The sequence below is a fragment of the Nelumbo nucifera genome, chromosome 1, assembly GCF_055504915.1.
Source record: "Nelumbo nucifera cultivar China Antique chromosome 1, China Antique-T2T, whole genome shotgun sequence".
Classification (NCBI taxonomy): Eukaryota; Viridiplantae; Streptophyta; class Magnoliopsida; order Proteales; family Nelumbonaceae; genus Nelumbo; species Nelumbo nucifera.
The window spans coordinates 142,270,830-142,291,212 of NC_142649.1; the positions used below are offsets into that span (position 1 = coordinate 142,270,830).

General features: G+C 42.1%; 1 protein-coding gene across 2 annotated transcripts in view; it reads right to left on the reverse strand.

Moving 5' to 3' along the window:
- Positions 1-10,820, reverse strand: part of LOC104585693 (autophagy-related protein 18f-like) — a 29,092-nt gene extending 18,272 nt beyond the window's left edge. Inside the window, exon 1 of one of the 2 annotated variants that reach the window (XR_016080297.1) lies at positions 9,835-10,820. Coding sequence is in view for 1 of the 2 variants with exons in the window: in XM_010242655.3 (XP_010240957.1) it covers positions 9,835-10,041 (207 nt within the window). In the remaining variant the exon portion in view is untranslated. The remainder of the gene's footprint in view (positions 1-9,834) is intronic. The other variant, XM_010242655.3, reaches the window with a different exon arrangement.
- Between the last annotated feature and the right edge of the window lie 9,563 nt (positions 10,821-20,383).

Below are 20,383 nucleotides of genomic sequence, written 5' to 3' on the forward strand. Positions count from 1 at the left end.
TTTGTGATAGAGTCACATTGTCTCTTGTTAGAAGCTGTTGTCTAAGAATGTCATACTCAGAATTCAGACCAGCTAGAAACTCAAATACCCTATTAGTTTCAACCTGCTTTCTGTAGGTCTGTGCATCCTTCTGACTTTCCCACTCAATTGTTTCCAAGTGATCAATCTCATGCCTCAAGGATTTCAAGGTAGAAAAAATAAACCGAGACTGGCTTCTCTCCTTGTTTAAGGTTATTCACCTTACATTTTAGCTCATAGGCCCTAGCAACATTGAGGGGTTTGGAGTAGGTTTCTTTCATGATACCCCAAATTTCTTTAGCTGTTTTTGCCTATAAATAATTTTGGTTGATATGTGGTTGCATGGAGTTACATAGCCATGTCATAACCAAATAGTTCTCCTGAACCCATTTGGTATATATTTGGTTGTCCTTGGCTGCTTCCTTGACATCTCCCAGTAAATAACTTAGCTTTCCTCTACCCCCAATAGCCATCATGGCTGATTGGGCCCACTCTAGGTAGTTTGACCCATCAAATTTTGCAATGGTAATCTGAAAACTGTTATCAGGTATGCTACCAGCACCACCAGCCCCTAAATAGTGTTCCCCTTGGCTCTTAAACTCCATTCTTTGTCAAGAAAAGATTAACAAATGCCTTTTGTATCACTGAGACTGGGTAATTACACTTAGACCTAGAATTTGCTATCAGCCGAACCTACTTTATCCTTCTATGTCGGCAATCCACCTAAAAAGATAACCTTCCAAGTACAACTTAGAGTGCAGGGCTGAGAGTGCAAGACTGAAACTAACAGCAGCCCTAGAATTGGCGACAATCAAGAAACTAGAATCTTGAAACTCGAACCAGTCAAAGGTCAAGAAACAAGCCAAGAACACAACCAATTCAGCCGCACCTCTTAAAGTAACCAAAAAACTATTCTTTTAATGTATCAAGAACAGTTCAGGAGGGAAAAAAAAAACTTTCAGTCAAACCTTTGAAATAACCAGAAAAGGTAATCCTTTTAATAGAAAAGATTGACTTACTTCAGCAAAACTCTAGCCGCAACCTTCAAAGACAAGTCTGAACCTTAATCTTGAGGATTCTTCCTTCTGACTCTTCCTGATTGCTGGTCATCCTCTGATGCTTCACCAACAATCTCCAAGACTCAGCCGATGATCCCTTTTGCTGGAAATTTTCCAACCCTAGGAAATTCTTATGCAGCCGGCCATGTCAGACTATCATAAGATTTCCTAGGTTAGCTCTGATACCATGTAGTCATATGAGACTATTGACAGCCCAAACTGTGGTGTATAATCAACAGGGAATTAAGAGGATGAGAGGCGAGAATGAGAGGAGAAAGAGAAAAGAAGAGAATAAGATTTCGAAGGAAGGATTTCAGAAAAGAAGAGAATGCTTAATCTGTCGCCCCCCTCTTTCTATTTATATTAATTCTGAAGTAAGGATAAGACTGCTTACATGGCAAAATTAAAATCCTAATAAAAGACAACAATTAAAGTCCTAATAAAAGACTAAAAGACTAAAGTCCTAATAAAAGACTAACAACTAATTGTGGATTGACACTTAAACAACTAGTAGTTGTATACAAGTACAATAGAAAGAGGTGGGGACCACATAGTAGTTGTATACGAATACAATAGAAAGAGGTGGGGACCACATCAGTGGTTCCAACAAATATTTACACCTTTGGGTTCCTGGTCACAGATGCTCATAGTATAGGATTTTAAGAAGAGAAATATGTTGTCCCTCCATTTCCACTATTTGGCAGGGTCCAAGTCTCTAAGGGACACAACATCAGCTGAGCTCAACAGAAACTCAACCAAGCTTGTACTTTTCAAACTATGTTTGTCCATGGCTAGAAAAGCACTAACAAGCCCAAGATCATGGCCTCGTGCAAAAGAGTCAAAGTAAGGCCAACAATGAATCGCACAAGGCAGATTGGTTGTGCATGTACAGATGAAACTTACTGATGAAGATGACTCCATTACATAAATCTGTACTACTATTAAAAGTGTAGATGAGAGTGTGAAACTTTTGTTTGAATAAAATACCCCAATTCTTGAATTTGTCCCTTTCTAATTGTAAAGATAGATATGTAATTTGAACAACCACTCTTCTCTTCATTCAAATCCCTCTCATTAAGTCTTATATTTAAGGTATTAACTTCCACTTACATTTACTAAATTCTCTTCTTGACTAGAATACCCTTGTTTTTGAATTTGGTCCCTCTCTAATTATGAAGTCACAAAATGTAATTTGAACTACATTTCTCCTCATTCAATTCCCTCCCTCTCATTAAGTCTTGTACTTAGGGTATTAACTCCCGTTCTTTCATTGAATCCTATATTAATTAATCATATTAAAGAAAAATAAGTGTGACACTGAATAATTGTTTTTATTGATGATAGAAATAAAATATAAATTTAAAACCAACCCAAAAAAATGAGTTGATTTCTTGTTTTGGTGGCAGTCAATAATTAAACCTTTTGGGTCAAAATGTGCCAACCCTTGATGTTATAGTTAAATAATAATAAAAATTAAAAAAGGTGAAAACACACAAAAGTATAAAAAATACAAAAAATGTAGAAATATTTGGGCACTTACCTAATATCATATATTCATAATATTAAACAAAAATAAGGGTGACAAATAAGAACAATTTTTATAGATAGAAATATGAAAAAATTGTAGAAAATTATGGTAACATATTTTTACTAACATCATCATCATCATCATCATCAAAAATTTCCACTTGCAAAGCATGTGCAAACTTACTAGTAGTACTTGATGAGGGCGGATTTGGCCCTCCAATGATATTGTGACACATGGCACCTCAGAACAACTAGGTGACACCCGAAACCACTTTGGCAACAACTTGCCTTAGCCAAGTTGATGGTGTCCCACATGGCGGCCTGGCACAGGCGCGAGCTGGCAGCCTAGCACAGGCACGAGCTGGCGACCTGGCACAGGCACGAGCTAGCGACCTGGCACAGGCACGAGCTGGCACAGGAGCGACCTGGCACAAGCACGAGCTGGCAACCTGGCCCAGGCACCGACCTGGCGACTTACAAGACGTGCTCGCCAACGAATTCGGCATGCATATCCTAACACTCCCACGATCCTTCGCAATTGGCCCACGTGTCGAACGATCCGGAGGGTGGTCAACGTGCATGGCGGTTACCTCTAGGAATCTCGAACCACTTAGACGACCTCGCAGAAATCTCGGATATGGTGCGTGAAGCCCACACCAAACAATGCCTATATAAAGGCACCAACCCCAAGGGCAAGGGGGGCGAGCAAGTAAGCAAGTAGGCATATCCTAGCTCTCATACTTTATGATTTTTTAGCTCGCAGTTTACTATGAGAGTACTGACTTAAGCATCGGAGCAACCTCACCGGGTTAGCCACCCCGGGTCCTCTGACATTTGGTTCCTTGCAGGTCTCTAAAGAGCAAGGAAGCTCGTCAATCCAGCTCGCCACCAGGCAACTCGGCACTAGGCAGCTCGCCACCAGGCAGCTCGGCACCATGTAGCTCACCACTAGGCAGCTCGCCACTAGGTAGTTCATCAAGGTAGTTCGCCACCAGGCAGCTCGGCACCATGCAGCTCACCACTAGGCAGCTCGCCACCAGGCAGCTCAGCACTAGGCAGCTCGCCCCTAGGCATCTCACCACCAAGCAGCTCATCAAGGTAGTTCGTCACCAGGCAGTTCACCACCAGGGAGATCACCACCAGGCAATTCACCACCAGGGAGATCACCACCAGGCAGTTCGCCACTAGGTAGCTCGCCACCAGACAGCTCGCCACTAGGGAGCTCCACTTCAGTCTCTGAGTCACAGGCCACTTGGGAGCAGACGTCACTGATAAGGTACTTGGCACAAAAAATTGATACATCACAAAAAAATTGATACGTGACCAGGAAACGGTTACATCAATTGGCACCGTCTGTAGGAATCGCTACAAGAAGCTAAGTTCTCCTCTAAAAAGCTAAGTCCTCTTCTTCCAGAAAGCTAAGTCCTCATTTCTTAGAAACAAAAGCTCTCGCTTTATACTTTCCATTTTTTATGAACTCAAAGACTATGCAGGGAGCTAAAAGACTAAGCAGCTCTACCAACTTTACTTTCAATTCAAATAAAACCTCATCAGCCCTCTTCGTGAGGTCCCCTCTACAAAGATGAGCTCTTCGTGGCTTCCATGGGAGTTGGCGGCCAACAGACTACATGGGCACCCTTGCTGGTCGAGCCTTCCAAGGCTCCCGTGTGAGCTGGCGACCCAAAGTTAGTAGTGCTGCCCCCGAAGGTCGAGCTCCTAGTAGCTTCTTGTAGGAGTGGGTGACCGGCATTACGAGGCTGATGCATCACAATCATAGCTCTAAGGCGCCCACCAAGCGGCCAGCACGCGGCCTGGCCAGGCGCGAACTGACGAATTGATAAGAGGCTTCCTCATCACAAGACCCAGTCGCCTCTTTGGCATGGGCAAAGTCAAGGAGAGTGGACTACGAGTCGTTCCCAGAGCCTAAGGGCTAAAATATCACATAAGACCCAGTCGCCTCTTCGGCACGGGCAAAATCAAATACCAATGAGAGTAGACTACGAGTCGCTCCTAGAGCCTAAGGGCCAAAATACCGAACTAGCGAAGAACTCCTCACCATATAAAACCCAGTCGCCTCTTCGGCATGGGCAAAATCAATGAGTGGATTGCGAGTCGCTCCCAAAGCCTAAGGAATTGAATCGACGCTTACGAGCTCATCAAATTATTCATTCCGGGCCAAAAGGAGAAATCTACTCCCTTCGCCGAGTTACCTTCGGCTCGGGAGTGGGGGGCAAATGATGAGGGCGGATTTGGCCCTCCAATGATATTGTGACACATGGCACCTCAAAACAACTAGGTGACACCCGAAACCACTTTGGCAACAACTTGGCTTAGCCAAGTTGATGGTGTCCCACCTGGCGGCCTAGCACAGGCACGACCTAGCACAGGCGCGGCCTGGCATAGGCGCGAGCTGGCAGCCTAGCACAAGCACGAGCTGGCAGCCTAACACAGGCATGAGCTGGCGACCTGGCACAGGCACGACCTGGCACAGGCACGACCTAGCGACCTGGCACAGGCACGAGTTGGCACAGGCGCGACCTGGCACAAGCACGACCTGGCACAGGAGCGACCTGGCACAAGCACAAGCTGGCAACCTGGCCCAGGCACCGACCTGGCGACTTACAAGATGTGCTCGCCGACGAATTCGACATGCATATCCTAACACTCCCACGATCCTTGGCAGTTGGCCCACGTGTCGAACGATCGGGAGGGTGGTAAATGTGCATGGCGGTTACCTCTAGGAATCTCGAACCACTTAGACGACCTTGTAGAAATCTCGGATATGGTGCGTGAAGCCGATGCCAAACAATGCCTATATAAAGGCACCAACCCCAAGGGCAAGGGGGGCGAGCAAGTAAGCAAGTAGGCATATCCTAGCTCTCATACTTTATGATTTTTTAGCTCGCAGTCTACTATTAGAGTACTGACTTAAGCATCGGAGCGACCTCGCCGAGTTAGCCACCCCGAGTCCTCTGACATTTGGTTCCTTGCAGGTCTCTAAAGAGCAAGGAAGCTCGTCAATCCAGCTCGCCACTAGGCAGCTCAGCACTAGATAGCTCGCCACCAGGCAGCTCGGCACTAGACAGCTCGCCACCAGGCAGCTCGGCACCATGCAGCTCGCCACTAGGCAACTCACCACCAAGCAGCTCATCAAGGTAGTTCGCCACCAGGCAGCTCGCCACCAAGCAACTCAGCACTAGGCAGCTTGCCCCTAGGCAGCTCGCCCCTAGGCAGCTCGCCCCTAGGCAGCTCACCACCATGCAGCTCATCAAGGTAGTTCGCCACCAGGTAGTTCACCACCAGGGAGCTCACCACCAGGTAGTTCACCACCAGGGAGCTCACCACCAGGCAGTTCGCCACTAGGTAGCTCACCACCAGACAGCTCGCCACTAGGGAGCTCCACTTCAGTCTCTAAGTCACAGGCCACTTGGGAGCAGACGTCACTAACGAGGTACTTAGCACAAAAAATTGATACATCACAAAAAAAATGATATGTGACCAAGAAATGGTTACATCAGTACTCTAAATGATAGTAGGCATGTGCCAGTTGATAGGGCAAAGTCTTATGTAATATGGTTCCGCATGTGATCTGTTGGTGTGTATGGAAGGTAAATATTTGCAGGGAGGTTGAAAGGGTGATAGTAAAATGGGCCTCCATCAACAGATTATTCTTGGCGTACAAGTTCAGCCACTTTTACAATCATTGGAGCAGCATATTATGGCATGATAATTTTGTGTTGAAATGTTTTGTTTGTACTCTAATGGGCCTAGTGTTGTTGGTGTATTCCTGGCTTGGAGAGAACCTCTCCCACTACAGCCTTTTTCTCATCCTTGATGAAATTTATCTTTCATCATTTAAACAAAAAAAATGCCAGCTGGTAACCACCCAACCAGACCAAAACCAGGCTGGTTTTGAACACAGACTGCAAACTTGGATCAATTCTTTAGCTGGAATGCTGGATAGTGTCAAGCATTTCATATTCACATAGGTTTCGTGACTTTTTATGGCATCACTAGGGGGGGAGAAGGGAAAAAAGAAAGATGCTTATGACCTTAAGCCTATCAAGGTGAATTATTGGTTGAGTGAACGTATGAAAATGATAAAGACAAGCATTAGAGCTAGAGCTTCGTTTTAACCAGTGTTTTAAAAGCGCAAGGCGCAGGGGCCAATTTGCACCTAAGGCGCAAGGCGAGGCGCATGCCTTTTTGAAGCAAGGCACAAAAAAAAAGCTAAAAAGTGTAAAAAAATAAAATATATATATATATTAAACATAATATTAATAAAAATATAAACTTAAATTTTAAAAATAAATGTTTTAAAAAACATATTATCTAAAATTAAAATACATAAACATAACATGTAAAGCGTATTCAAATGAGAATTTAAAAATAAAATCAAACATATAAAACACTTTCCTCAATTGCATTATTTCAAATAGCTAATGTGATGTAAAACATATTATATTCCTAATTCTATGAGCCGCCTTTGTGTCACGCCCCTCGAGGCAATCCCAAACAAGTCAATGTTAGGGTCTTAAATTCCTAATTTTCACGCAAAAATTCATCTTAATAAAATATCTTCTTAAAAGGCAATTAAAATTATAAAAGTATTATTTTTTGTTTGAAAATTAAGAATTTAAGACCCTAACATGGGCATGTTTGGGCTTGTCTCGAGGGGCATGGTCAGGGGTTTCTAGGTTCAAAATAGCAAAAAAGCGTCCAATTTTTTTTTCAAAAGGCACACACCTAGGCTGAGGTGCAAGGTGCATCAAGCACACCAAGCGTGCGCCTTTTGAAAGTGCTGCACCTAGGACCTAGGTGAGGCGCATACCCTAAAATGTGCCTCGCCAGGTGCGCCTTTTAAATCACTGGTTTTAACAAGGAAAAAGGGGCTTGCAACTGTATAATCCCCCCCCAAATTACACACCCTGTCAGTTAGACTTGAACCATTGAAAACCTTTCTTTATGAGAATAAATATTTAATTGTCTTAATTATACCAAATAATAGATTAACAATTTTTTTGGTCTGAGATATTAAGATAATTAAGCAATGTGATATTCAATTACATAATTAAATTTCAAATTAAACTAGAATTTTTCAATATAAATTAATAAGTTCATTTGGGAGGGGGGGTGGATACTCATTTGAATTGCATGGATTTGGAATAGCAATGACATGCTTTCCACTTCTGCACACTGATCCATACACAGCAAACTATTGAAATTGAGTCCACAGTCCATCAACCATTCTTTCCATCTAAATAGGCCAAATCTCATCAAAGCATCTATTGAATCCAATTCAGCATTAAATCTATAGCCATCAACAAGTCAGCTTGTTGGCATAAAATAATATGGTTGGTACTTGCTGCGTACAATAGATCTTCAATTACCCATCCTAGCTACTAAAGCCATAACTGAGACACAACTTGCACTGTTATATATCCAAAGAGGGGGAACCTCCAAGATTACAAAGATCATGGTTAGAATGGTGGAACCATGTAGAAAATATACATGTATGTCCCTTTATACATAAAAAGCTGAGGTAAAATCAAAACATCCCACTGATTCCAGAAATCGTCAAAGGAGAAGTCCTCAAACTCCTTCAAAATCAAATTCCACTGACCATAGAAAATGTTATTTGTGCACTTTAAGTGGGTTGTAGTTGAAAATTATTTTCTTTGTTTTGAATTTATAGTGTATATTCATTATTGAGTGTTTTAATAACAAGGTGCCTCAAGAGTGGGGAATGGACTCCAGGGGATGGAAGCTGCAAACTAAATTTTGATGGGTGCTGTATTGGAAATCCTAGGAACTATGGACTGGGAGGAGTAGTTAGGGATTCTGGTGGCAATGTAATTCTCAGTTATTCAGGGATAGCTGGGTTTGGAAACTCTCTAAGGGCAGAATTGTTGACTTTAATTCAAGGCCTTAAACTGATAGGCCAGCAGGGGTTATTGAATATAGCGGTTGAGGGGACTGTCAAACAGTCATTTTGTAGATGACTTTTCAGGAACAAATACCTTGGCAGTTTAGACTGTTGGTAAGAATGTAAGATTGGGTCACTCTTAGTCCTTAGGTGTCAGCTTGAACATCTGATTCATCTGGATACCCACGAGTGCAAATATGCTAGCTGATTCCCTGGCAAGATTGGGGGTAGGAAAAGAGAGTTTGGATTTGGGTTTCCCAGGCCTGGGCTGTAATTTGTAAGAGATTCTTTTATTCTGTTGTTTTTGTGCTTTCTTTGGCCTGTACTGAGGATCTGTTGTAAGTTTGCTCACCTGCTTTGGTTCTGAGCAGTGTGATTTCTCTTATTTAATGAAACTCACCCTGTTGCTTATCAAAAAAAAAGTGTAGTATATATTCATGCAAAACGCATAGGAGGACATGCAAAATGGCCAATATACAACCAGAAGCGCTATACATCAAGAACTCAAAAAGAACCCCAAAAAAGTGTTGCCAAGTTTATCTGTACTGCATACATAATGAATTAACGCTGAAGAAATCAGAACCGGACTCATCCCTGAATTCCTTGCAAGTACTAAGATATGATCCATTTGTTCCAGTAGCTTTTTTCAGCATTGCATCAACGAATGTAGTTTTTTTCTCAAAAACACGGATATTCATTCTTTCCATATCAGCCAAATCACCACAAAGAAACTATTCTCCACGAGGCATTACCCTGCTTACTTGATCCTTCAGCATGCCTGCTAAAGAAAACTCTCTGATGGAGGAAGGGAAGCACCATTTTACTCCAATGACGTCCAAGAAGTGTACCATATGATAGAACAAACTAAATAGATGAACTACAGTAGGAGTTTCCATGTTTTGTAACAGTTTATCTTTTTTTTTGACTAGTAATGTTTTATATCTATTGCCCCTGCAGTTTTCTAAATCAAACCTCCGTAGTTATCGACATGATGAAATGAGAATAGAACTTTACTCGTTCCATTTCCTCTTCCTCATAAGAAATTGAAGAGAAACTTTTATAAGAAAAATGTCTTAAATTAGACCTATATTATAATAAGAAAATATAATTGCTTTGCGCCATAAAAGGACTGGATACCAAAAGATATTTCTGTTAAATTTAACTTAATGAGTATCACTACAACTACTAAAAACATTTAATGGAGACGAATCAAGTAGAATTCCAAAAATTTCTCCGTTAATCCAGAAGAAAGGAAAAATACTCCTCAATATGATAAAAGACAAACCGGTTATATCGAAATAGTACCTGATCACGGCTGTCATCATCGTCTCTATCCACAATTGACGACGCTACCGATGCACCAGCTGATCGAACTGTCGAAGCAACACTTGACGCGCCCGAAGAGATTATCCTCAGGTAACTCGAGATCGCTCGAAAAGAACTTGGTATGAACCCATTACTCCGTCCCTGTCTGGGAACTACTCCCTGAGGTTTCTGGTCATCATTCCTCATCCCCAAATCCCAAAGAAGAAAAGAAAAAAGAAGAAATTAAAAAATAAAAACTTAATTCACCGAACTGTGGCCTAATCATAACAGCAGGCTGTTTCTTTAATTTCAGCCTTCGGAAGAAACAGCCTCCAAATTTCCAGTTTCAAGTCATAAGTCTATCCATCTCCTTTTCGCTTCGAATGATTCAAAAGTCAAAAACTTGCTAAAATCCGAATCAAAACAAGACCTTTTCGGTTTCCGTGGCCTTCCTTGTAAAATTTAACAATCTCTAAGAGAAAATTTCTCTCGGAAACCTAAAAAGCTGATAAAAAACGGCAGCTTTTCAACTTTTCATGTTTATATCAATAGAAAGAATTACTCGTCCTTGTGGATCCTCTCCTGAAATTTTACAAAAAGAATTTAAAAAATAAAAAATAAAAAGAATACGATAACGAATTGTTCAGTTAAAACCATAAGTCCGTTATCAATTCGAAACTGTATTAGAGAAGATAATTAGGACAGTACAACACAAGAACCGCCGCAAATAGCCGGAAAACGGTTTTAAGCCGCCGGAAAACCGGAACAGATCTAAGAACACCGGGTTTTCAGGAGATTGAATAAGGAACTAAGAAGAGAGAGAGAGAGGGATGCATCGATCCCTAGCTATCGGATAATGAAATGATGACTCCCCGCAACTCCGTTTACGTCTCTCTCTATCTTCGCCACTTTCTCTCTCTTCTTTTTTTTTTTTAATTTTCATGTTTCTTGTCTACATAGAAGAAGAAAACATCCACAGACGTCTTGCTGCTGTTCGGTTCAAGGTGCCAAAGAGTTCACACGGACAAGGTCGACTTTTAATAACAGGCCGTCAGATTCAAAATAGACCCACTATCAGCCCCAGCTGTAGCTAAGGACCACAACTTCTTGGTGCATTTTTGAGCATTATAACATTTCTCAAGGACCGTGCTGTAAGATTACAGACGTGAACGGAATCCGAGGAGTGTGCGTTAAGGGTTTCCTCTCGGGCACGTTTTTTATAAAGCAAAATATCAACATACCCCGAGATTTTGAAAGTTTGATTTTGGTAATCTTCCTTTTCTTGTAAGGTAGGTTTATATTTGCCTAAGTTTAGAAAGAGTATAAATTTTGTATTTATACCCTTTTCTTGTGAAAGATGAAGGGTAGGCTAGTTTCATGCAGAGTAGTAGCGCTTCCGATTTATTTTATATTTTAACCATGGTTTTGTGGGAAAGTTAAAATGGTAGAGAACTATGGGATGATTGGATTACTTTTTATATCACGCTACAAATTAGGACTAAACAAGAATTCCACAATTGTTAAAGGAGACTTTTTTTTTTTTTTTGAAAAATTGTTACAGACATGTTCATGGGCCGGGTGGCCTGACACTCGGGCGGGTTTGAACACGCAAATGAGCACGCGAGTTTTACCTCTGGCTAAAAAGTTCAGCCTGCAATAAATTCGAGTCAGGCTCGGGATTTGCCAAAATAACCCGACCTGGCTCAACCTATAGACTAAACTCAAAAACCCTAATATCCTAACCCTTCTCATTCATCTCTTTCCACATTTCCTATTAGTCAAAATGTCCAGTGTCGAGCCTCTCTTCTCTTCACATCCTCCTCACACTCTCAAGCAGCCGCAGAATCGGCGAACATTCACCGGCGCAACAACTTCGGCAAACCGGCGGTGAGTCCTCTCTCTCTCTCTCTTTGACGCGAACTCAGCACCGGCGAACACAGTACCGGCGGTAAGTTCTTTCTTCTGTTAGGTCGGGCTTTGGGCTCGGGCTCGGGCCTAACAAAATCATGTTTATGAAGAGTAAAAGCTCGGCCCGGCCCGGCCCATGAACATGTCTACTTGAGAGTAGTTTAAGCTTATGTTTAGGATGAGTATTTATTTTAGAGTTATTTATTAGAACACCTCTATATTTACTTAAACCTATCCAATAGTTTTTTTATTTTATTAAAACATTTCTTATACTTTGTAATCTATTTACTTAATTGACATTTTTATTAAGGAGTGTTTGTTTTGTTATTGAAGGTATAATTGTTTATTCCAAAAATACCCTTAACACTTTTTTATGTAGAAAACAAAATTAACCAAATAGATCCAATAGAATAGTCACTTGTGTCTTATTAGAGAACATGGTATTTTCATTTCTATTTATTTTTTTATTAGATTTATTCAAATGGACTTTAGGAACAAAACTGTCATTTTCCTCTGTCATCTAATAGAATATCGATTAATTAAATCCATTACAAATTATATAGGGTGTTTTAGTAAATAACCCTTATAAATGCTTATAAGTGTTTTGACATCGGGGTAATTTAGGTATGGGTACATTTAAGCTATACCAAATAAACACTTAGAAAATAATTTCAAAATGGATTTATTCGGCTTTTTTATCAAACCTACATAAGTACTTATTTTATTGGTGTGGTCCAACTTAAAATAAGTACTTATTTAAATAAATGCTTAAAATTAAGTACTCCCAAGTCCCAATGGGGGTAAATAAAAAACATTGGCGTTGCTACAGTACAAACAAATCAAGTGAGTTGCCTTTCCTTCCTTCTGAGATTTTGTGTTTCGCCAATTAGGATGAATTTGAGGCGCATTGATTTGGCTGGTTTTCTGTTGATTCTAAGAGCCCTTTGGACGATCCAACATGGCTATAGGAGCCCCTGTTTAACAGCTTCCACACTTTGGGAAGTCCGTTCATGCTTTTGTCTTGGAGTTGAAGTTTTGCACAGAAAATCTAGCTTAATCCAATTCTCAAAATCTTAAGATTAGCTAGTGAAAACTGAATACAAATTCTGGGTTAAGAGCAGAGTGTTTTCTTTTCAGTTTTTACGAATCACAGAAATGTGAAAGCTTCACGGAACAATCAAAACATCTGTCAATATATCATCTCAAGAAAACTTGAGATGAGAGAGAGAAGATGCTTCAAGGATACGAGTCGGCGCCATCTCGGCTTGATTGGCGTTTTCCATTTACATCGTTTTCAGCTCGAGTACCTATCTAACTATCTTCAGTTTTTAGCATTAAAATGAGATAATTTATTGAGAGCTAAATAACTCTGAAAGCAACCCATCTTATCCCCCATACTTAAAAGCTCCAATATTTGGATTAATTTAAGCCAAAGCCCAGAGGTTGAGAGGGATGATTAGCTTTTCACGCACAAGATGCGCATCGAGCAGAGCCATACGAATGGTAGACCAGTGGCTTCATCTGAGTCGTGTCAAATCCATGGTTCCCAGTGGACGAAGCCAGCAAATTTTAATTGGATTTGGCTGAACGATTGTACAACTATTTGATGCTGTTTAATGGATCTTGTCTGAAGAAAAAGGGAGAAGAACTAAAGAGAGTTTGATTTAATTTGGGCATTGCTTTCTCTACTTTCCATCATTGAATTGAAATCCATTTAGCATCCGTACATGACCCGTACGAGCATGTTATGAACACTAGTGATTTAGAAATCTGCAGAATTCAGTCTTGGCTCTTACTTAACATTGGATTGGAAAGCAAAGCCCTCCACACCAATTAATCCAACACGTACTGATTGAACTTGAACCTCGTTCTCTTTGAATAATTTACGCTTGTACTGATCCAATTCCTCTAACCTGATGCTCACTAATCTGGAGTCTGGACCCATACCAAAAATAAAAAAGATAGAGAGAATAAGGTTAGCTTGGTGAGTGGGGTTATATAAATTAGAAAAGAAAAAAGAATAATACTTAAAATTCTATTTCTATCTACTCTATTAAATAAAAAGCCAAGATACAATGCGGTGACTTCCACTTCAATGACCATGTGTTGCATGCACAGAGAAGTGGGGTCCTATCTGATGCTGGGTCCTCGTCTTCTTAACCTAAACACGTGGCATCTTATGAGACCATCTTATTGCTGTTATGATAAGAGCGCCCTCGTTGTAGCGTCTCTCTCAAATGGGATCCGACCTACACCATCTAATATTCGTGGGACGGCCCATCATCTCAATCAGTGAGGCCTCTAGCAGAATGTTTGATTTTCCTTGCGTTGATTAATCAAACGGGCGATAAGACTCAAGACAGTTTAGCTTCTTGAATTTCTATCTATGTCTGCACTGCTCAACTTATTTATCCACAAAAAAATTAAAATAAAATATTATATTTCTATCATGAATCAAGTTTTTAATGTTATGAGAGTAAGGTTTGTGAAACCAATAATAAGGTTTTATGTCATGGGACCTGCATCTTTTATAGCGGGGCCTTTGAATTTATTATTGATTAAAATCTCATAATTAATTCCACAGCCTGCTGAACAGCTAAAGGGTTCAGTTAATCCAAATTCTCTTGTGGGTCATTGGTTGGATCATCCAGATCAATGGATATCAATAATCATGATTTATAACATCCTCAGGTTGACCCAAACCAGAAAAATAAAATGCTAGTAATAATAAATCCATTAAAGTTATGTTTGGTTTGATGGAAAAATAAAAGATAACAGACAGTTGAGGGATTTCTACCAAACCAAACATGGCCTAAAAGTTTGTGAAGTCTAATCAGAATATGATAGATCAACCAAAGTTGTTTTTTTGACAAATAGACTTGTTCAAGGAGAGCCCATTGTTTATATGACGCCATCATGGGCTCATTTGATCTTTTATGGGCTGGGGCTTTTGGATGGTGACCTGCTTGACGTTTTTGAGAATGCTAAGATGTTTTAACCGAAACCCAACGTGCATGGCCGGGGTCGGTCTAATATGAACCCAGCCTCGGGGAATCACCAACCACGTACTGTTTGTTAATTGTATATATCTCGGGGGAGCCCACAGTGTGCAAGATCCTGCTCACAACTCATATATGACTGACACGTGTATGAAGGAAATCAGAAATTAAAAATCCTTCCGGGACATAGCAACAACAAATTAAGTTATTAACAAGTCAAAAGAGAGCAACTTTTTGGGTGGGGACCTCAGGATCGTGATCAGGAACAGGCCAAAGAAAACTGAACCGAGCCGAGTTGAGCCGAGCAAGTGAAATATGTTCTCTGCCAACCGAGGTACTGGCGCGCTGATAGTGTTAAGGGCTCGTTTGCGAGGGTTTCTGCATTGAATACGAAGCTAATCTGATATGGTTTCATAAAAAAATCGATTTTGTGTCTTCTGTGAATCTATTTTCAACTTTCCGCGTTTTTACCAAATATGACTTTATGGTTTTCTAGGTTCCTCGGTTCATATAATGCTAAAAGCCATTTCATGAAAGCCCTCCCAAACGAGTACCAAGGGCAAGAGCATCCAAATCAGTGGACAAACTAGCTAGATATGGAACTGAGCAGTGGATGTGTGTCTAATAGTAAGCCTACCACTTGTAACAATTAGAATGGCTGGTGAAAAGGCCACACGAGAGTCCCTTTCTGGAGCATTTTTGTCTCCAACATTTTGTTTTCTTTCCTCTTGTTTGTTTATAGATCTTTGCTTTCTTATGCTTTTTTTCAAGCTTTATTGTTTTCTTGTTCCATGTTTGGGAAATATTTTTGGAGCATTTTCTCTTTCCTAGAACCATTTTGCTTAGTTGCTACCGGACCAAAATTCGAGAGAAACGGGGCACCCCTTTGATAAATTTTAATCTCAAATTCTCAATGAAAATATGGGTGAAGAGGAGTTATTCTTATTCTTATTGTTCTTATCATGACTGGTTTAGAAAATGAGGGTGAAAACAACTAGATATTGTAATTGATTATGCGCGATCTAGTGCTCTCTGCTAGCGCAGACGCTGGACTAAGTAAGTTGCCTAGTTGAGTTATAAGAGAGAGAGATCAGAGTGTATGGGTGGCTTTATTCGGGGTGGGCACTTCAATGCTTAAGTTAGCAAATTGATAATGTAATTACAAGAATGAAAGAGAACTAGAGTGCTAGAGAGCTAAATCGTACATACTTTTTTCTGTGAATGGGGATGCCTTTATTATAGGCAAGCTATTGTGAGGCTCACGAAGCGTACCCGAGATCTCCGACCTATCTGGTTTGGAGGTGGTTTCATGCCAGAGATAGACTCCATGTAAGTAGATAGTGTTTATCCAATCGCACCCGAAGCGGTCGGGGCGATAATCGGATCTTCCGACGTGGCATCGTGATCCCGACATGCTCATGGAGGAGGTCACTTGACACGTCAGAAAAGTCGCTAACCGAACTTAGGTTAGGTTGGTAGAAGTAGGTCGCCTTTTATGCCAACCTGAAGTCTTGTTAAGCCCTTTGTAGTTCAACCTACCGAAGTGGTGTCGAGATCCTCAAGGCAAGTACAAGGTGTCTGAGGCACTCACGAGGTTTGCTTACGTGGTGCTAAGATGTCATCTAGCTGTTTTGAGGTGCCACCGAACTTAGGTCAGGTCGGCAGAAGCAGGTCGCCTTTTACACCAACCTGATGTCTTGTCGAGTCGTTCGCCGTTCGACCTACCGAAGTGGTGCCAAGATCATCAAGGCAGGTGTCAGGTGTCTAAGGCGCTCCCGAGGTTTGCTTATGTGGTGCTAAGATGTCATCTAGACGTTTTGAGGTGCCATGTGTCATCACGCCACTAAAGGGCTAAATTGCCCCCCATCAATTGCCCCCCACTCCTAAGTCGAGGCCAGTTCGACAAAGGGAGTAGCTCATCGCAAAGCCTTTGGCCTGGAGTGACGGGTTTGACCAGTTCTCCATAAGCTTGGTCTGATTCACCCACCTGACCGAGAAAGCGAGTTACCACATGTGCCAAGTTCAATTTTTTTTCAGGCACACGAGATCAAATTTCAAATCTCGCCGCCAAGTGCCAAGGTGGCTAAATGGGGTGCACAAATTTGAATTTCAAATTCACAACTTAGAGCTGAATGGGAGCGCACGAATTTGAATTTCAAACTTGCCACTTGATGCTAAATGGTGCGCTCTCTTTCTGGGTCATCGGGTAGGGCGCATCTCCATTGTTGATCTAAGGGTGCTTTCACTATAAATAGGGGGCCCCCCAACGGGTCCCCACTACACTGTTTGGAGTCTTCTGAAGGTTTACTTGATTAAGATCTTGAGCAGCTCGCGAAGGAGTTTAGTTTTTGTGTGAGATCAGTCTTCTCTCAATTTCTAGTGAGTCTTTGCTTTCCACACTATGTCTAGTGGGTCGGAGAGGGAGTATCCCCAGGACGCTCAAGACGAGGTGGGGACCTCGACTCAAGAGCGATGAGGATCCAACATAGGGGCCTCGACCTTTCAACAACCTAAGACTAGGTCGGAGTTCGGACCTACTGAACTGAGCGAGGAGGAATTGATTGCCTTGGTGGCGGCCTTCCATATCCCTGAGTCCTATGGTTTCATTCTGCCCGGAGAGGATCAACATCCTTAGAACCATAGGTGAACTGAAGTATCAAAGAGGTGCTCATCGCCGAGTTCCGTTTCCCACTACACCCTTTAATCTGCGAGGTGTTGTCATACTATGGCATCTCCTTGGGGCAGCTCCACCTAAACTCCATTAGGACATTGGTAGGGACGATATCCGTCTGTTTCCACCTCGGTTTCAAGCTCAACTTTGATATTTTCGACAGGCTCTGCCAAATAAAGAAAATGCACCGAGAGCCTTATTGTTTTTACCTGAGCTACTGGCCTGGTTGCAAGTTGTTGAGTGGTTTCCCTTCGAAGGTGGCAGACTAGAAGTCGAGGTACTTCTTCTTGTCCTAAGAAGATGGCTGGCCCATGGATACCACTTGGAGGAGTGAGGGGAGGAAGATCCCCGACATTGAGTTTAATGATGAGCTAGCAGACCAACTTTTGTTTTTCGTAGAGTAGCACTCCTTGGCTGATGAGTTCTTAGCCGAACTAATGCTCGTTGGGGTCGGACTAAGTCCTGTGGGTAGGTCGTCAGCATGTTACTTTATTATGTTACTCTCTTTTTATACTCTAATCTGACCAGATTGCTTTCTCTTTTTAGTAGGTATGTCAGACACAACGTCTATTCTGGTTGCGATGAGGAGGGATACCCCAAAAAAAAGGAGGGCATCCAAGTCTACTCATGCTTCAAAGATAGAGCAAGAAGCTGTGGAGAGGCCGCCGGATAGGGAGCCCGACGTAGTGGACATCAACAATGATCACATCGGTTCGACCTCCATTGACCCTACGAGCATGCCTGACCAATTCACTCCGCCCCTGACGTACATGTTCCCCGACGTCACCTACGAGGGATCCAGTTTGTGCGGCCAGGTCTACCTCTCGAAATGGGATGTCACAGCCACAGATAGGATTCGAGACCCTCGTGTCACCTTTGAGGTGAGCACTAGCATATTCTTCCTGAGGACAGAAGGGACTTCAGTCAGCAGAGTGTTGCCAGCCTCGGTAGCTTGATATTCTGGGATGCATTGTCATTAAGTACTGGTCCTTCAACACTTGGTCTTTGTACATGTTCACCTTGCTAACTCTTTCTTATTTGTAGGTGAGTTGTATGACCCGGGCTTTATATGACCGTGCCATCACTATGAAGCGCAACAACACACAAATAACGACTGAGATCAAGTCCCTTCGATCGCAGCTGGAAAGTGCTCTGCTAGAAGCCTAGGAAGATCCCCGATGATTCCTCGATGCATTGTCCAGCTTGACTTGCCAACTAGAGGAGGTGAAGAGCAATATTTCTGAGTAGGCTCGAGAGCTTGAAGAGAGGCAGACTAAGTACATCGAGAACATCCAACATGCACAACATCTCGGCATCGAGGAGTTACAAAGGTCACCCAAGTTCGAGCGTGTAAAGATGGAGGATGTTGTGCCTTATCTTAAGAGGGGATTTCACCTGCATCCGAACTACATATTTGGGCATGTATCAGCCAAATCGGTTCCAAACGATGAGAGCACCCACATTGATGCTGAGCTAAACACTTCGGATGACATGGAGGACGGTGAGGACAAGGTCGAGGAGGGCGTTGGAGATGCTGACAACTAAACTACTTTTCTTGGACCCCCCTTTTACAAATTGTACTCTGAGCCTTTGAGCTCGGTTTTCTATTTCTCTTCCTTTTTTTTGTAGTGATGTAACTTTTCTCATTTGTAATGAAATCACCCTTTTACATGTCCTATGTCACCGTTTACACCGTTTATTTTCTATTTTTATAAAATAAGCTGTGTAGAACATTAATCAAGGTGCTTGGATTGCTTACATGCCAAAGCAACTAGGCTTACAATTTCGGTTTAGTCAAAACGCTGTCGAGTTGTCAACGTCTTTCGAGATCAGCATAGGGGGCCTTAGAGTGGAAAGTGGTTTGGATTCCCCTTGTTCATTTGATCAGGTCGTCATAGTGGGCAGTCTATGCTTTTGCTATTGCGGACGTAGCTCAAAACTTCCAAACTCAAAGGTAGTATCAACTTAGGTTATTAATGTTCCACGCATGGGGTAACCACCTCCCCTCTAACGTTTCTAGCTCGTATGTGCCTTTGTCAATCACCTTGAGTACTCTGTAGGGGCCTTCCTAGTTTAGACCTAGCATTCCCACTTCAAGCTCATGTACCATAACCTTCCTGAGTACCAGGTCGCCCAATCAAAATTGGCATCTCTTAACTTAGGCGTTATAGTACCAAGCTACCCATTGCTGGTATGCCGTGGTCCGAATGTAGGCTAAGTCATGAACTTCCTCCACTAGGTCGAGGTTAGTCCGTTGCTCATCCTTGTTAGCCTCCTCATTGTACGTCTATGACCACAAAGTCGGCGATTCGGTCTTGGTTGGGATGACAACCTTTGCCCCGTACGTCAGGTTGAAAAGAGTCTCATTGGTAGCTGTCTTGATGGTAGTTCAATAGGCCCAGAGAACACAGGGCAACTCGTCCACCCACAAACCCTTAGCTCAGGAAAGATGAGCTTTTAGTCCATAGAGGAATGCCCTATTCACTACCTTGGCCTGACCATTCGTCTGGGGATGGGCCACCGAGGTGAAGTTCTGTTGGTTTTCATCTTGGCACACCAGTTTTAGAACTTGATGTATTCGAACTGCTTCCCATTGTCTAATATCAACATCCTGGGGAGTTCGATTCTACAAATGATGTTCCTCCAAAAAAATTTTGGATATTGTGAGCTGCCATTAGACCTATTCATGGGCTAGGTAGTCCGACGGCCCGATCTACACCCCGGCCAGGCTTGGACATGTAATTAGGCCCGCAAGCCTGACCTCGGACCTAAAACACCAAGCCCGATTGTGTGTTGAGCTGGGCTCGGGATTTTTTAAAAAAGCCCAGCCCGAGCCTGTCCTGACCTGACTCGTTTATATAATATAAAATATATACATTTTTTATTTTTCTTTATAATTTCTCTCTCTATTCAACCACTTCAACAGCGACATGAGCTATATACTTCAGGCTCGGGCACAGGCCTGAGCTTC